Below are 16154 nucleotides of genomic sequence, written 5' to 3'. Positions count from 1 at the left end.
ACTTTCTGTTAGACGGCTGTACTGACCTTGGACCTGATAAAACACAGTGGACCAACACCAGCAGATGACATGACTCTCCAAACCACCACTGACTGTGCAAACTTTACACTGGACCTCAAGCAACTTGGATTATGTGCCTCTTCTCTCTTCCTCCAGACTCTGGGACCTTGATTTCCAAATGAAATGCAACATTTTCTTTCATCTAAAACAAGGACTTTGGCTTACTGAGCAACAGTCCAGTCCTTTTTGTCCTTTGCCCAGGTAAGACACCTCTGACATTGTCTCTGGTTCAGGAGTGGTTAGACACAAGAATGCATCAGTTGTAGCCCATGAACCAGACTGAGCTGCCATTTAAAGGCTCAGAAAACCTTGGAAGGTGTTTGGATTTAATTTGCTGATTAGAGTGTGATACTACAAGTCTCCAATATTGAACTTTTTCACAATATTAAAATTTTCTGAGATTATATTAGCTGTAAGCCATAATCATCAAAATAAAAGAAAAAAAAACACTTTAAATATATCAGTCTGTGTGTGATGAAACTATATAATGAGTTTCTCTTTTTGTATTGAATTACTAAAATAAATCTACTTTGCATATGAGTAGCATTTACATAAACATATCGATAATCACTTATTCGGTATTGTAGCAGCTGGACAGAATAACATTACGTCATTGAAATATCTTTAAGAACCCATAACACTGATTTACATCATTAAACATTTACATTATTTCAGAGTGCAAAATGTAGAAGAGAAACACTAGATATAATGGCATATAATGATTCTGCTTGTTCACATGAGGTATTTGGTTTAGTTTTCCTTAAGTTATAAATTAGTTTGATGTTTCAATCTTAAATATTTTATTCTGTGAATTCGATTAATCATGATGTACTGCACAATACCGTATTCCTTTCACAGATTGTGTTGGACCTGGAAGTAATAATGAGGATAAGACAAGTTTCCAAGAACACCTTAATGCCATCACCCTGGAGTTGTATAAAAGCAACCACAGGTAGCCTCTGAGGTCAAGAACCGGATAAAGGGCAATCTTTTCTAAAGAGTACAGATTATGAAGAGAGGCCTGCTAGCAGGTTCCTTTTCTTGGAATGCCACAGCTTGGGTGTAAACACTTTACATTTTGTTGCATTTTGTGCAAGTCAGATAAAAAAAATATTATACATCGCCTTCAGTTCATGCTGACTTTAGGAACTTGTTTGGCTGAAAGTGTGTAATTTGAATATATGCACCTGAAGTAAACAAATGTTTTGTATTTAAGATGCTGCATGAAATGACAATGATTTTTAACAGACTTGGCAATGACATGGAAACATATGTAAATGAAATGGCCCCAAACATCAGGATTCCAAAAGAAGAAATAAAAAAAAATCTCCACACCAGTCTCATTGGACCAGCAGAGGAAACCGCAGAAGGTAACTACACCATATATTTTTCCCCATCGCACCTTGCTATGCCCAGTGTAAAGTTCGTGTAAAGTCTTAATTGTCAATGTAAAGGTTTTAGCACCTATAAATTGTATTAGTAAAAACATGTATTAAAATAATGTTAGTATTAAAGGAAAAGTTTACAAAAAATTACAATTCTCTCATCATTTATTCACCTCTTGTCATTTCAAAACTGTATGACTTTCCTTTTTAGAACACACAAGATGATATTTTGACGAAGGAGGGTACAACGGTAGGATCCTTTGACCTGCATTGTTTTTTGTCCATACAATAGAAATGAATGGGTACCAGCAATGTTTGGTTACCAACATTCTTCAACTAAATATTTTTATGCTGTAGAAAGAAAACCATATAGGTATGTAATGACAAAAGAGTGAGTGAATGATTTAATTTTTGGGTAAACTATCCTGGTGGAGAGCAGTTTGGACTACTAGGTTTTGTGAGGTACTGGATAAGCAAACCCAGCTGAGTGTTGGTCTAAAAACTAATAATGAGGAGAGAGGTGACCAAGTTTAGACTGTGTATTGGCAGAGAAAAGTAGAGCCACAGAGGTACAGACAAATTTGTAGACTGTAGTCTGCAAAAATAAGTACAATAAGGAAATGGTTAAAAAAAATGTTTTTTAATAAATTGTGTACAAAAGCAAAAATTCACTGTACATAATGATGCCAAAATATTCCCAATTTATATCAGTGATATTTCTCTAATAACATACAGCTTAATGAAGGAAAGAATGTATTTCACAGAGAACTACAGGCCAGAAGGAGTTGCATTGTGTATTTGTAGATTTAGAGAAAGTGAACGACAGGGTGCCGAGAGAGGAGTTGTGGTATTGTATTAGGAGTCAGGTGTGTAAGAGAAGTATGTGAGGGTGGTGCAGGACATGAATGAGGACAGTGAGACAGCAGTGAAGTGTGCAGTAGGAACGACAGGCTGGTTTAAGGTGGAAGTTAAACTGAATCAAGGATCAGCTCTGAGCCCTTTCTTGTTTGCAGTGCGGATGGACAGGTTGACATACATGGTCAGATAAGGAGTCTCTGTGGACTATGATGTTTGCGAATGATATTGTTATTTGTTGTGAGAGTAGGGAGCAGGTTGAGAAGAGCCTGGAGAGGTGAAGGTATGTGCTGGAGAGAAGGGGAATGAAAGTCAGTAGGAGTAAAACAGAGTACATGTGGAGGAGGACAAGAAGAGGTGGAGAAGGTGGAGAAGTTCAGGTACCTGGGGTCAACAGTGCAAAGTAATAGAGAGTGTGTTAGAGAAGTGAAGAAAAGAGTGCAGGCAGGGTGGAGTGGGTGGAAAAGTTTATAGGACTGTTTTGACACCTGCAATGTTGTATGGTTTAGAGACAGTGGCAGTGACTAAAAGACAGGAGGCGGAGCTGGAGGTGGCAGAGCTGAAGATGTTGAGGTTTTCGTTGGGAGTGACGAGGATGGACAGGATTATAAATATGTTTATCAGAGAGCATGTAGGTCGTTTTGGAGGTGGAGGTGAAGAAGGCACAATTGAGATTGGTTTGGAAATGTGCAGAGGAGGGACATGGGATATATCGGCAGGAGAATGCTGAGGATGAAGCCACCAGGAAGGAGGAACAGAGGAAGTCCAAGGAGGAGGTTTATGGATGTGGTGAGGGAAACATTCAGGTAGTTGGTTTAAAAGAGGCAGAAGTAGAGGACAGGGGGGGTATGGAGACAGATGATCAGCTGTGGTGACCCCTGATGGGGGAAGCTGGAAGAAGAAGCAGCAGGGAAAATGCGTTCCGAACGACCCTAAATATTCATATAAATTAGGGATGATCATCTACAGGTTAATTCATTTTTGAGAAATTAATCACTGCATTTAGGCTTATTATTTTATTACAAATAAGGTAATGACATTGCATCATATCTTATATAAAAGTCCATAATGTAAGGCTTTATAGTAATTGAAGCTTTAAAAACAAAATTAATAATTATATACATGGCACTTTCAGAAACATGCATGAATGGTTTTAAGCTGATTCTCAAAAGAGCTAAAAAAAACCTTTGCAAACATAGTTACCTGAGATCACAGTGCATGGTCTCAACTTTGTGGTGTCTCCTATGTGTATAGGGTCACAGAAGATTTATTTATAATGAAGTGTTGGGCAGATCTATAAAATATTTACAAATAATTAAAAGTCTACAGATTTATTTTGACCATTTCGTTAGACTTCTTCCAGAGCCACATCCATCACACTTTTTTGTTGCACAGCATGGTCATGGTTTATGGCAAGAAATACAAAAATGCCCATTCTTCCTTATATTTATAATTATGAGCCTTTAAAATTGGGTTTTTGGCCGAAAAAGTGAGCTGTGCAATAGTAACTGTGGTGGTCAGTAAAATGCAAATTAATATATTAGGCACTTAGTGCTCAGCACTCTGAATAATTTATAAATAGCAAACCCTTAACAGAGTTTAAAATAAAATACAGGTATAAACCTTATAATCCAAGTAGTATATAGTATAGGGCAACTAAAATTCCCTAAATGCAAATGCATTTTTTTTGGTTATGTCTTCTTTGTGTGTTTTGAATGGAAGACATCCACTGTAGTCTCATGACATTCTCTCAGGTCATAATCACAGTAGCCAATGGGGAATCGACCCTTTAAAGAAAAAAAGATTTACATTACTATTTACCACAAGATACTAAAAAGAGAAACTATATAGAATAAGATATAGGAATATGTGTTTCATATAGGTCTTACCTTAGGTTTCTTGAAGTAATCCAGCCCTCTGCCAATCTTTATTATCCAACCGTTATCAAATCTGAGCAAATAAACAAATGCTTGTTAATTTGTATTAAATAAAAATCATAACATAGTGTTTCGTATGATCTGTATTACCTGATCTCCCTGTCATGAATAGTGGAGGAGTATTTAACGTCCAGACAAATATCCTGACACTGTAAAGACTGGCGGATTTCTGTTAGGGCATTCTCTTGCTGTGAGGAGCAATCCTACACAAATTACATATTGTGTTGAAAAGCATAACCTGTAATATTTCAGATTAATAGCATAATTACAGTCTCATACAGAAACTAATCAATACTCACTTCATCTTGTGAAGTCAGGAGGTTAATCTTCTTAACGTTACATTTGGCCTTTAGCAGCATTTCACAAAAACGCAGAAAGTTATACAGCTGCAAAGTAGAAACATAGAACGCTGCAATGTTATTTTCTTGATAAAAAAAATAAAACTAATTAATGTGCACTAAAGCAGGCTGGTTTTGCGGTTACCTGGTGCACATGGCGGATATAAGGGTCTTCAACCCAAACTTCAGTCAGTCCTTCTCTAATGTATGGCTTGAAAAGAGTCTCATAGCTGAAACCTGTGTCACTGTCAGCAATTTTAATCTGCTCATGGTATTTCCCTTCTGATAGAAAAAAATAAACAAAAAATATTATCAGTTGTTAAACAACAAACATTCAAAACAGTCCATGTGATGGTCTGCAATGAAATGGTTTACAATCTGCTTAAAACATACTACAGAACACCGTGGTCTCAGATAGCTTCTGAGACATGCTCGAAGCATGCATCTTTATTTTCTATTCATTTATTTATTTTACCTTCTTTCACTTTGTTTAGGTGAACTTTTATCTGCTCAGCTCGGTCCATGTAACCCTTTATCTTTTCTCTGTAGTGGACCTTTTTGGATTCATCCTTCATTGCTGGGGATAGGACATGTTTGATGAATGAAGGAAAAAAAAAAAAAAACATTTATCACACTCCTTCAATATATACTGTATTTGTGACTACTATAACAAATAGTTTCCCCCCCATGTCAATAATGAGCTACTATAACAAATATGGAGGATATAAAGATTCAAATGGTTTTCGCCATTTTAATTCCTTCCAATTGTATTTATTACATTTTAAATTAATTATGAATTAAATCAGTTACCAACACATAAATGGGTTTGTTTCTTTCTTTTACTGAAATCTGATCTGAATTTGTATTATAAGAGGACAGATTTCGATAGATTATGACACTTCATTCAGAAAACCCAACAGTTAGAACATATGACATAAAAATCAGTCTCACCATAGTTATAAATAAATACTCATACATTTGAGTAATTTAATGGGTTTTTACAAATGTTACTAATGTTTGGCGGATGTTTATGCTTTAAATGGGGATTTTGTTTACCTTTCAGCACGTCTATAAGTAGCTGAATGCCCTCCTGGTAGCACACGAGAGATTCCTGAAAGCGTGAACTCTGATCAAGCTCTACAGCTCTCTTTAATACAGACACGGCTGATGTTTCCATGCCAGGCAGAGTGTTCTGTGCCATGACTGTCTCTCTTCCTCACTTCTTTCCTGAATATCTGCCGCTTTATCTAATTAAAATCTACTTGGAAAAGATTCTCGAACTGAGCACTTCCTGATATTCATTTAGTCGTTAAGATCTCCTTCTTCTTCTATAAATTGAGGAGAAATTAACAACGCTATTGTATTTTAGCGCCACCTGCTGTGTTGTTTAATTTATTTGAACTTTCCGTTTCCTGTTTATTTGTTTATTAAATCTAATTTCGTAACGTAATCGTGAAAATGTAAAAAGTGTTTTGCTAATCCTGTGTGATTCGTATCACAGATCCTATAACAGATAGAATACTTAAGTATTTCTCTGGTCTTCTAGGTGTACTGTAAAATAACTTTCTTAAAATTACATTACCCTTAAAAGTACAGTTATCATGTAGATTGTAGTAGCAAATTAATATTTCGTATCGAATAAGTGTTTAATATAAATAAAAAGATATGTTTTTTTAAGCAACGGAACCCAAAATACTCAACGCGGACTCCTAATACATGTTATATGGAGGGACCGATTTCCGCTTCCGCTTCGTCTTGACGCACTTAATGTGTTTGATTTGTGCACTTGACAGTTTATAGTTTCTGTAATCTTGTTCATTAGTAGATTTAGGTGAAGTAAATCTTACGATATATTTGAATGCAGTGGATAGTTTCGTGTTTAATTTTCCGGGTAGCACAAGTGAAAACACTAATAACCTTGGTATACATGTGAGCCTCCATCATCCAGAGCAGAAATGGCAGGATTGGGTCGAGTCCTCATGTCTGTCAGTGCTTTGGCAAAGGTACAGATACAACTGTGTTTTCTTACATTGATTTTGCTCTTTTCTTCAGGTTAACAAATACACTGTCAACTTGTTATTGTAGAATGTGTCAGAAGCTACTACACTTCCAGTATACATGGTGTGCCGGAGCAAATTTACAAGATCTCGCATTCCTCCTCAGGTAGGTCTATAAAAAATCTATTGTTTATGCAGATTATTAAGCATTAGGTTCTTAATAGTATTTATAAATGATTATGTTAAACACTTCTACAGCACGATTTCTGAGCGTTGTATTCTGCATATAAATGTTTGTTTGTGACAAATACAAATATTGAATCTTGAGCTATATACACGCCAAACAGTTATCTAATTAGTCAGTCATCAGATTCGGGTGATGTTCACATCAGCCACCAGGATGGGGAGGTGAAAATCTGTGGTGATCTTAGTGTTTTTCACTATTAAACAAAAACATTGTGTGTAAAGAGTTTGCAGACTGAAGCATCTTGTTATTAAGAGAGGTAAGATGAAAATGTGCCAGAAAGACTTCATAACTCGAGTATGCAACCTTTACAACTGTGCTGAGCTCAAAAACATTGTGCATACACCAGAAAATAAGATGGATGGAAAACAACAGTCAACAACTGTCTAGTTTTGGTAAGTCTGTTCTCCCAATAGTCCTAAGATTCATGTTTTTATGGTAAAAAGGTTTAAAGTCACAGAGATCACATTTTTCATTCATTCTGGTGTATGTGAACATGAACTGAAGCTCTTTGCTTAAAACTGTAATTTTTAGTTCACAAAAGTTCCTATTGTGTATACGGATGAATGTCTATTGTACAACAAATATATAAATGAATACGTATTTATTATATAAGGCCGTTATTTACTCTGTATTAAAAGTATCATTTTCCATGCTTATTGTAGTTTAAAACCACAGTTTCCTGCCTTAGTGGGAAGTTCTGGGGAAACTAGAGCTAAATTATTCAGTTTATACTTCTGTGGTAAATGTTTAATTTGCAAAGATTCTTTGATCATGTTATTTTATCACCATTTTAAATGTCTCTACAATCTAGGTATTTGAAGAGTGTTCTAAGGAACATGAAATCTATGGAGGTGATCCAGAGCAACCACATAAACTCCACATTGTGACTCGGGTCAAGAGCACAAAGGGGCGACCTTACTGGGAGAAAAAGGTGGTGAAGAGTTTGGGTTTACTGAAGGTGAGCTACTTTACATCCAGGATTTTTTCAATTTTGCTTTAGGCAGCATAACCACATAAATAAAAGTTTAACTTTCTTGTGATTTCATTCCAGGACACTTTCCCAGAATTAATCTATTTATTTTATCACATATTTAGATATGTTTCCACTTTAAACTCAGAGGTATGAATGACTAATGCACACTTATTGTTAATTAATTTTTTTGCTGCTTCTGCAGTCTCATGAGCCCAGACTACATAAGAACACACCTTCAGTGAATAACCAACTGAAAATTATTAAACACCTGGTTAGGTGAGTTTTCTTACACTGTTTTAATGCATTCTTTAATTTATAATCAAAGGGTTTAGAGTAGTAGTGCATTTATATAATGTCTAGTATTACACAGAGCTTTTATATCACATAACTGCCATATATTTATATGAACCATATTGACATGTGAACAGACATCATAATCATATGATAAAAGCATGACTATAGGTAAAAAAGTATATATATAAAAACCCACTAAAAAAAGAATCAGACACTTTGGCAGTTACTGCAATAGCATGTTTCACTTGGCCAGAAGGATTTTTGTGCTGCTAAAGAGGTATTTTAACCACTCTGTAGTACCACTGTGGTACCTTGGTTTAGAAGTAGCCAGTTTAAGCAGCACAGATACACAATAGTGGAAACAGGTAGCTTGGTGCTGAAATAGGGACAACATGTGTAACTTGATTAACCTAGTTGCACTCTCCAGTTAAAAAAAGAAAGAACGAAAAACCAGAACTAAATGTATTCATTTTCAGAGCTGCAACACAGTTCAATGACAGAATTATTTAGCCAAATTAGCAGCCTTGGAATAAGAGTGAAAGCAAAGAGCACACTGCCTGTTTTAACACACTAGTGATACCATGTACCAAAGTTCGATAATTGCTTTAAAAAGACAATGAAAGATGATCATGTCTTCTTTTGCAGAAGGTCACATCAGTGATGCACTACTGATATTATTTTTACTTTGTTATGTAGGATCCAACCCTTGAAACTTCCTAATGGACTACCTTCAGAAGGAGAAATGGCAGGTTCATATCTGAACAGTAAAGGAGAGCTGGTCATAAAGCATCAAATGTCAGCAACACAAAAATCTGTAGAGTCTTAAGTCTTCTACTTTACTCTCATCTTGTTTAATAAACATTAAAAAACTGAGAATTTGTCTTCAAATTTTTTTTTTTCCACAACCATCCTATTAGTTGTGACTGTACGATGGTAAAATATCTAATAGGTTTTTCCTGTCAGTGCGTATAGGACCTGATATAATACTGTTAATAAAATAGCATTTTGAGTGTAAAAGATGTGTAAAAACAATATTGAGATTAAAAAAATGTAAAACAGGACAAGCTGCACAACAGTGATGAGTAAAGTTTCTTTTAATGAGTGCTACAAAAAAATCAAAAGTTTCTATTCACATGGATCATACAGTAGCAATTCTGGTAATGGTAGCTTCCTTGGCACTTGGGGATATTCATAAGTCCCTAGAGCTAAATTCTATGTTTTAGCAAATGTGAGGTTAATATTCAGAGGGGCATCTGAAAAGATGTAGTAAGTTAAATACATCAATCTAAGAACCAAATAGAATTAGTGTTTTTAGAACTATAAAAACACAAGTATTTCAAGAGTCCCATCTGTACTATCAGCCTGATAAATCTTTCACTTTTAATTTAAATAAACTCCCCCAATATGTGATCATTACTATTTCCAGAATTCAAGAAACTGAGTAAAACATCTGTGCTGATTGCTCTGATCTGTACATATGCAGTTAGTCATTTTTATGCTCGGTCTATTATGCTTATGTAATAAGACATGAGGAAAAACATATTCTAATCGTCATCAGATTCGGAGTCATAGTCTTTTCCTCTGATGGTCTTTTTCTCCACTCTGGTAAACATTGTCGATTTCTTACCAACTGCAGGGGCTCAAAGCGATTTCCACTAAAGGAAGGAAAGACAGCTTTTCAGACTTCAGCCACAAAATCATTTATCAATTACACAAATATATTTAGAGAATCTTTTGCCTACCTGTAGTTGATGATCTCTGAACAGCCCAGCCTCCACTCCAGCATTTCAGTTGTGAAGTCATCTGTGTTACCTAGATCAGTGAAGCCTACTACATAGTCCTTAGTCTTCCCATCTTTCACCAGTGCTAGTGTGGGAAGGACTTTAATCTTAAGCCTTTCTGTTAGGAATGGAGCCATCTCTGCATTTAGTTTGATGAATTTGGTCTCCAAATGCTTCTTTGCCAAGATACTTAAGTGTTTGTCCAGGATTTTGCATCTTAAACAAGAAATAATACAATTTGTTTATCATTTTAAGAAACAATGAGAGAACAAATGTCACCTATTAATACAAAATGTACCTTAAAGTGGTATCCCTGTAAAAATGACAAACCACATTCTTGACGTCTTTAACTTCAGCAAAGAAATCTTTCTCACTTGGAATCTCTCTGTATTCACCGTGGCCTTTAGAGATCCATTCCTAAGCAAAAAAACAATGAATGTTTACCTAGATGAGTTCATTCATATTCAGCCAGAATATTACAATGGGCCTAATAAAAGATTTTATGAAAATGATTTCACATATTCCTGTACATTGCTAATATACACTCTGGGGCAAAAAATGTAATCCAAGAAATTGTGTATTCTTTATTGAATCCAGACTGACTGCCAACCCCCCGATTAGCCAGACATTGTTCCATTCAATTAACAGCCTCCCACAAATACCACACATGCGGTGATGAAGTTTTATAAGACACAAATTGGGTTCAGACTCTGACTGAGATGCAACATTTGTTAGATAAAATAATCTTTCCACATTTTGCACTAGAGTATGAGACATACTTTAAAATGAGTGTATGGGTGGATATTTATACATTCTGAATGCCTACCTGCTTCTGTTTCTGGGATTTCTTGAGAGCCTCTAGCCTCCTCTCGTGGAGACGCTCGAGTTCATCCTCATCCAACCGCTCTAGCTTCTGCAGCTCAGAGTCTATCTTATCTTCAACAATTCGTGCTGTTTGCAGCATTTGCTGCTCCAGCACCTTTGCTACGATATCCATTGACTGATTTGCCATCTTTCCTTAAATGATGCAAAAGACAGATGAAAGTTTCATGAGACAGGCTGTTCCGATGCAAAAAGTGTTTAACGGTTTATGTGTTTTATATAATGAACGTAAGATGTTGACTCCAATTCCAAAAGCCAAGTGCTCGCCATCTCACTGCATATGTTTCACATGACCGATTAAGCGAAAAGCTGTAGGGTCACTGCTCTACAACATAAATGCACTTTTTGAGAATTAGGATGAATCATCTGACTAGATAAAAATATTCAGTTTTTTCCTGTATCTATTTATAGAGTTTATGCACCATAACACTATTATAATCACCTCTGTTTGTAGTCTATGGAATCTTCCTGCTTATATTCACATCCAACACTGACATTCTCATTCAAAAAACAGCTGTTACTTTAGTTATTGTCTCTTTTGAAAGCAGTCTTGTGCACAGTTTGCAACCATAGCTCCTGCCATCTGTTAACTTTGAGATAAACCTACTTATTTTTCAAGCAAAACCATTTTTACACAAAGGTAAATTTCAGTGTGCTTAGCCCTATTTTTCTACACTTTATTCAAAAAACGCTAACTACCACTAGCAACCACAAAGTCCTTAATTCAATTCAATTAATTTTTATTTGTATAGCACTTTTAACAATGAATATTGTTATTTATACATGAATATTGGCTTTACACAGATAATGTGGTGATTAAAAGTAAATATGTTCTTTATAAGTAAGTTTGTCCCTGATGAGCGAGCCAGTGGCGTCTGTGGCAAGGAAAAACTCCCCGAGATGGCATAAGGAAGAAACCTTGAGAGGAACCAGACTCAAGAGGGAACCCATCCTCATCTGGGTTGCACCAATACGATGTTGTGAGGTACAGTGATGATGATCAGAAGCGAAAAGTAGTCCTGCGTCAGCGTAGCAGACATTATTGTTGACATTAACTACAGTCCAATCCATCCTCAAAGCGCCCGTTACTGTATTGTTATGTTTTGTATCGGGTATGTTACTGTTTTTATAATAGTTTATAATATGTAACAAGCATTTTATACATGACAGACAGCACCTTAATAGGATTTTTCTTGCATCTAAATGTCATTTTCTGTCACAGGCCAAATTGTAATGTCTTTTATGCTTGGTCATCTATGTGCGTCTGGATGTGATATGGTGGTTGTACTAGTCTTTGTCTTCAAATATCATAACCATGTGCAATATACAACTTAGCCAACTCAACATTCACTGCACTATTATATCAGGCTAGTGTGTATTATCTTCTACATTTGGTTATTTAGTTGCGTTTCTTGTACTCATGTTATCACATTTTATTATTTCCGCCCAAAACTGATCTGCAGTTGCTGTATGTTAACTGTGCGATGATGGTTTACTCTAAACTGGACATAAACTCTTTGTATACTCGGGCATATTTTGGCCAATTAATTCTGATTCATTGTTAATTACAGTATCTCCCATGCAACCCACCCGTGCTGATTTACACCGTGTTGATCTAATATACGATTTGACCAGGGTGGAGTCTCATCCTGTCTGGATCAAACGTAACCATGGAAACCAACCAACAATAAAAACGCAGCGAGAAAGAAGAGGATCCACCCAAACCAGCCAGAACAATACAGCAGCGCTAGCGCCTTATCGCTGTTGCCGTGGTAACAGCGCGTCCAATTTTATCCTATATGCTACTCATTAGCAAGTAAAAATAATGTCTCAACAGCTCAACCATTTCAGAGGACAAATTATTATGTAGCAGAAAGACACCTCCCACAGTTGTCAGACAAATGCGTGTATTTTATTGAGTGCAGTGCCGCTGCCTTGCTCGCTAGCCTAGCCTAGCCGCCTGAAAAAAAAACGGCTAGAACAAAAGAAGATAGATAGCAATCATTAGCACAATGTTGATGTCCTTAGAGACCAAGACAGCAAACATTCACTCCAATATGTTTCAACTCAATCTGCCATTGCGCTAGCAAACCGAGACGAGATTTAGCCAAGATAGATTGCTAGGACATTTTATTTCTGGAAGAAAGATATGAAAGTGGATAGACAACATTTCCTGTCAATTGTGACAAATGCCAGAGTATAAAACCTGAAGATGTGTACAGTATAGTATTATACAGAAGAAAGATATCTTTATAAACGGAGTCGGTTAAGCTAACTTACCGGTGCGGTGCGTGTAAAGGCGGGACGCAGGCGTTGTGACGCAGCAACATCGACGATTCCCATAATGCCTCGCGCGGCACATGCGCGCAAAGGTAGTAGGGCGACACATTTTTGCCAAATAGTATGCGCTTAGTGGCAAAATAAAATAAATACATAAATAAACAACGCCAAGTACAGCAAGCGAATTCGGTTACTTTTCGGTTCATTGTTAGAGCCTCAAAGAAATATCAACTCTGTGTAACACCAGTGATTTGTGAAGTCTTTTATTACTGAATCCTGTTCAGTATTTTACTATCATCTCACTATTACTTAGTATTACTATTAATTGGGAAAAGATGAGATTCTGAAACTGGGTCTCTGTTTTTTCTGTTTTAGGTATGGTGGAAAATCTCAACCCACCTTATCAAAGTTAAATTTTTTTATAGTTTTATACATAGATAGATAGATAGATAGATAGATAGATAGATAGATAGATAGATAGATATATACATATGCCTTTATATACATATGCCTTTCGGAAGTGATGGAGAGGAGAAGCCTTTGTTACAAGAGGACGAGGCTGCACCCACATCCGTCAGGCATAACTCAAAGCTTCAAGACCTGGAGAAGATAGTTAGGCAACTGTATGAAAATCAAGTGGCCTTTCACGAGGAATTCCGACAATTTAAAACCCTTTGTAAGGATATGCAGAATTTAACAGTAAATCTAAGGCAGCTCTGCTAGCTCCTCTACTCCCTGCAGACCCCAAGTGCCACGTAGTAAGAGTCCCTTTAAGTCAGAAACAGATGCATGTGCCTGCGGGACAAGACCACAGTCCAATCTCGATCATAATCTACAATATCCTTCCTTGATGGGGCGGCTTCAGAGTGCTGTATCTCCCGACACATCATATAAGGGCCCGCATCCAACAATTCCATATTTCACCAGTCCAGACCCTAGAGAGTTCACTCATCTAAAGTTAGCCCTTGATAACATCCTTTCTCCCGATGCAACTAAACTCTTCAAGTATCAGATTCTCCTAGGACACCTCAAGTTTAAAGAGGCTCACCTAATAGCAGACTCATTCCTGAATTCCTCTCAGCCATACACAGACACTATGACTATGCTTAATGATAGATATGGACTACATTTTCAGTTAGCCCTAACTAAGATAGCAGAAGTCATGAATGCCCCTAATGAAGAGCCTGGAGATATAGCCAGTTTTAATTTGTTCGCCCTCCAAATTCAAGCTCTCGTGGGTCTCCTAAACTCATTAGGCTCAGAGGGAGATGGCGAACCACGGTGCGCCTCACATGCAGCACGCTTACTCACCAAGTTACCTCCGGATTTGTGTGTTTTATTCAAACAACACCTGCCTCATCAGAATTCCTACACTCTACCAGATCTGGCAGAGTGGCTCAAGCTTAAATCCCGGGGTCAAGACTGAGAACTCAAGTCAGAGAAAGGATCAGAGAAGTAAGATGGTGTGGCCCAAACCAGGCCCAGTGGCAAAGCATAAACTCACTTCTGTCCTGCATGGAGCTGACGGCCCCCCAGAAGCAGTTACTAGAGTGCTGACACCCTCACATCAGTCAGAGCCAGCACGGGGATCTGAACAGAGCAGACCTCTGTGCCCATACTGCCATAGTACCGAAGATTATTTAAGCCAGTGTACCACTTTCCAGGCGTTCAGTACAAATCAGATGATCAAGTGGATCAAAGACACTAAGCGTCGGAAATGTGGACGATCACACTTAGCTAAAGATTGTACCCTTAAGAAACCCCGTCGTCTGTGCGGTGGGAAACATCTTCAAATCCTTCATGAGGTTAATAGCCGACCTCAAAGGGAGCTTTGCTTAGCTGCAGCTAAGAAACTAGGGCTACAAGGACAGAAGGAAGCATACATTACCTACTACACCTACTACTGTACGGAAGGCATTTTTAATAGATCGGATCTCCCTTTTCCAGCTTCTACTAAAATTAGGTGGGTTGAACCGAAATTCAATCTTTTGTTTAGCAAGATGCCATTGAAGTTCCTGGCTGCAATTATTTAAGGCATCTTTTAACTCTCTCCACCCTGGAAGTTAGTGCCTCGGTCAGATATTAGTTCTGAGGGGGTGCCTCTGCGTGCTATAAATCTCCTCAGAGCCATGAGGAAGGAATCAGTGTCTATCAGTGTCAATGTGTACACATCGAGTTGTAAGACACAAAGATTATTCCCCATCTTTTCCCCAGGTGTCTGCCTATTTTGATTTGGAAAGTTCCAAAACAATCCATACCAGTACTGTAGAAGGGTGGTTTGTGAAGTTTTAAGCGTGCTGGAGGAAGATCAGCCATTTTAGGGTTCTCAGGATTAGCCTTCCACTTACGACTTTCAATGCAGTTATGTTGGGATTTCCGAATTGCTTCATGACCTCTTAGTATCCAGACACTCCTCCTAATTTCAGCAAATACTCGTTCTGGTCCTGGGTGACACAGCTTACTATCATAGTCTTAAATGAGTATTTTGGTGGCTCGATGATGAGGGTCTAGGACAATAGGGTGAACTGTTTGGAGTTCTAAGCCTTCGGCACGTCGTAGGCGTCCTCCTACCCGTATAAGCTGACTGGCTTTGTCGAATTCTGGAGCTAAAGTGAGTAATCTACTTGTAGTGGATACGGGTTTACCAGAGTTTAGTTGTTTGTATTCCTCTGGAAAACTGTCTTGTTGAATGTTAAGGAAAAGGAGATGTTCTGCTGTCACATAGTCCTTAGCTGTAGGTATACTAGGTTGATCCAAATCACTTTGGTGTTGAACTGTGGCTTCAACAAGGTCTTTCCAAGAATTGTACTCACTGGGATCTAAGGGCTTTGATGTTTGTGTGACACCGCAGAATATACTGGCTCTCCTTTCCACTTTATCTTCAGGGGTTTTAAGGGATGGCAGAATTGGCCAATCTGATTCATCTTGAAGTAAAAAGGGTGGACCTTGACTCCACCTGTTTGGTGTAGCAAGCTCTAGTCTCTCAATCTCTTCATTATATGCAACTGCCTTCATGGAATCCTTAGCCAACCGCCTCTCTATGCTTCTTAATTTGAGCATAACGGAGTTCTTAGAGGCACAGAGTTGTGGCATATTAGCTTTCCTCAAAGGAGGAGTTGCGTAAT

General features: G+C 37.5%; 3 protein-coding genes across 3 annotated transcripts; 1 reads left to right on the top strand and 2 right to left on the bottom strand.

Annotated features, from left to right (window-relative positions):
* Nucleotides 1-3293: 3293 nt before the first annotated feature.
* On the bottom strand, nucleotides 3294-6172 carry mitd1 (MIT, microtubule interacting and transport, domain containing 1). Its single transcript, XM_046845437.1, has 7 exons — nucleotides 5632-6172; nucleotides 5051-5152; nucleotides 4721-4857; nucleotides 4537-4623; nucleotides 4328-4440; nucleotides 4190-4250; nucleotides 3294-4087 (listed from the first exon to the last, which is right to left on the bottom strand). The coding sequence occupies exons 1-7, from the start codon at nucleotides 5774-5776 to the stop codon at nucleotides 3992-3994; spliced, it is 741 nt and encodes a 246-aa protein (XP_046701393.1). The 5' UTR covers nucleotides 5777-6172; the 3' UTR covers nucleotides 3294-3991.
* A 142-nt stretch (nucleotides 6173-6314) lies between these two features.
* Nucleotides 6315-8959, top strand: mrpl30 (mitochondrial ribosomal protein L30). The gene is made up of 5 exons (XM_046845438.1): nucleotides 6315-6578; nucleotides 6661-6738; nucleotides 7631-7777; nucleotides 7995-8068; nucleotides 8783-8959. The coding sequence occupies exons 1-5, from the start codon at nucleotides 6531-6533 to the stop codon at nucleotides 8910-8912; spliced, it is 477 nt and encodes a 158-aa protein (XP_046701394.1). The 5' UTR covers nucleotides 6315-6530; the 3' UTR covers nucleotides 8913-8959.
* Nucleotides 8960-9162: 203 nt separating this feature from the next.
* On the bottom strand, nucleotides 9163-13176 carry txndc9 (thioredoxin domain containing 9). The gene is given in 6 exon segments (XM_046845436.1): nucleotides 9163-9722; nucleotides 9725-9741; nucleotides 9829-10083; nucleotides 10166-10284; nucleotides 10694-10884; nucleotides 13030-13176. Coding segments are annotated over 6 exon segments (783 nt in total). The 5' UTR covers nucleotides 13139-13176; the 3' UTR covers nucleotides 9163-9630.
* Nucleotides 13177-16154: the final 2978 nt, after the last annotated feature.

The sequence above is a fragment of the Silurus meridionalis genome, chromosome 3 (genome assembly GCF_014805685.1).
Source record: "Silurus meridionalis isolate SWU-2019-XX chromosome 3, ASM1480568v1, whole genome shotgun sequence".
Taxonomy (NCBI): Eukaryota; Metazoa; Chordata; class Actinopteri; order Siluriformes; family Siluridae; genus Silurus; species Silurus meridionalis.
Note: the sequence above shows the minus strand (reverse complement) of the source record. Positions and strands in the feature narration are given on the sequence as shown.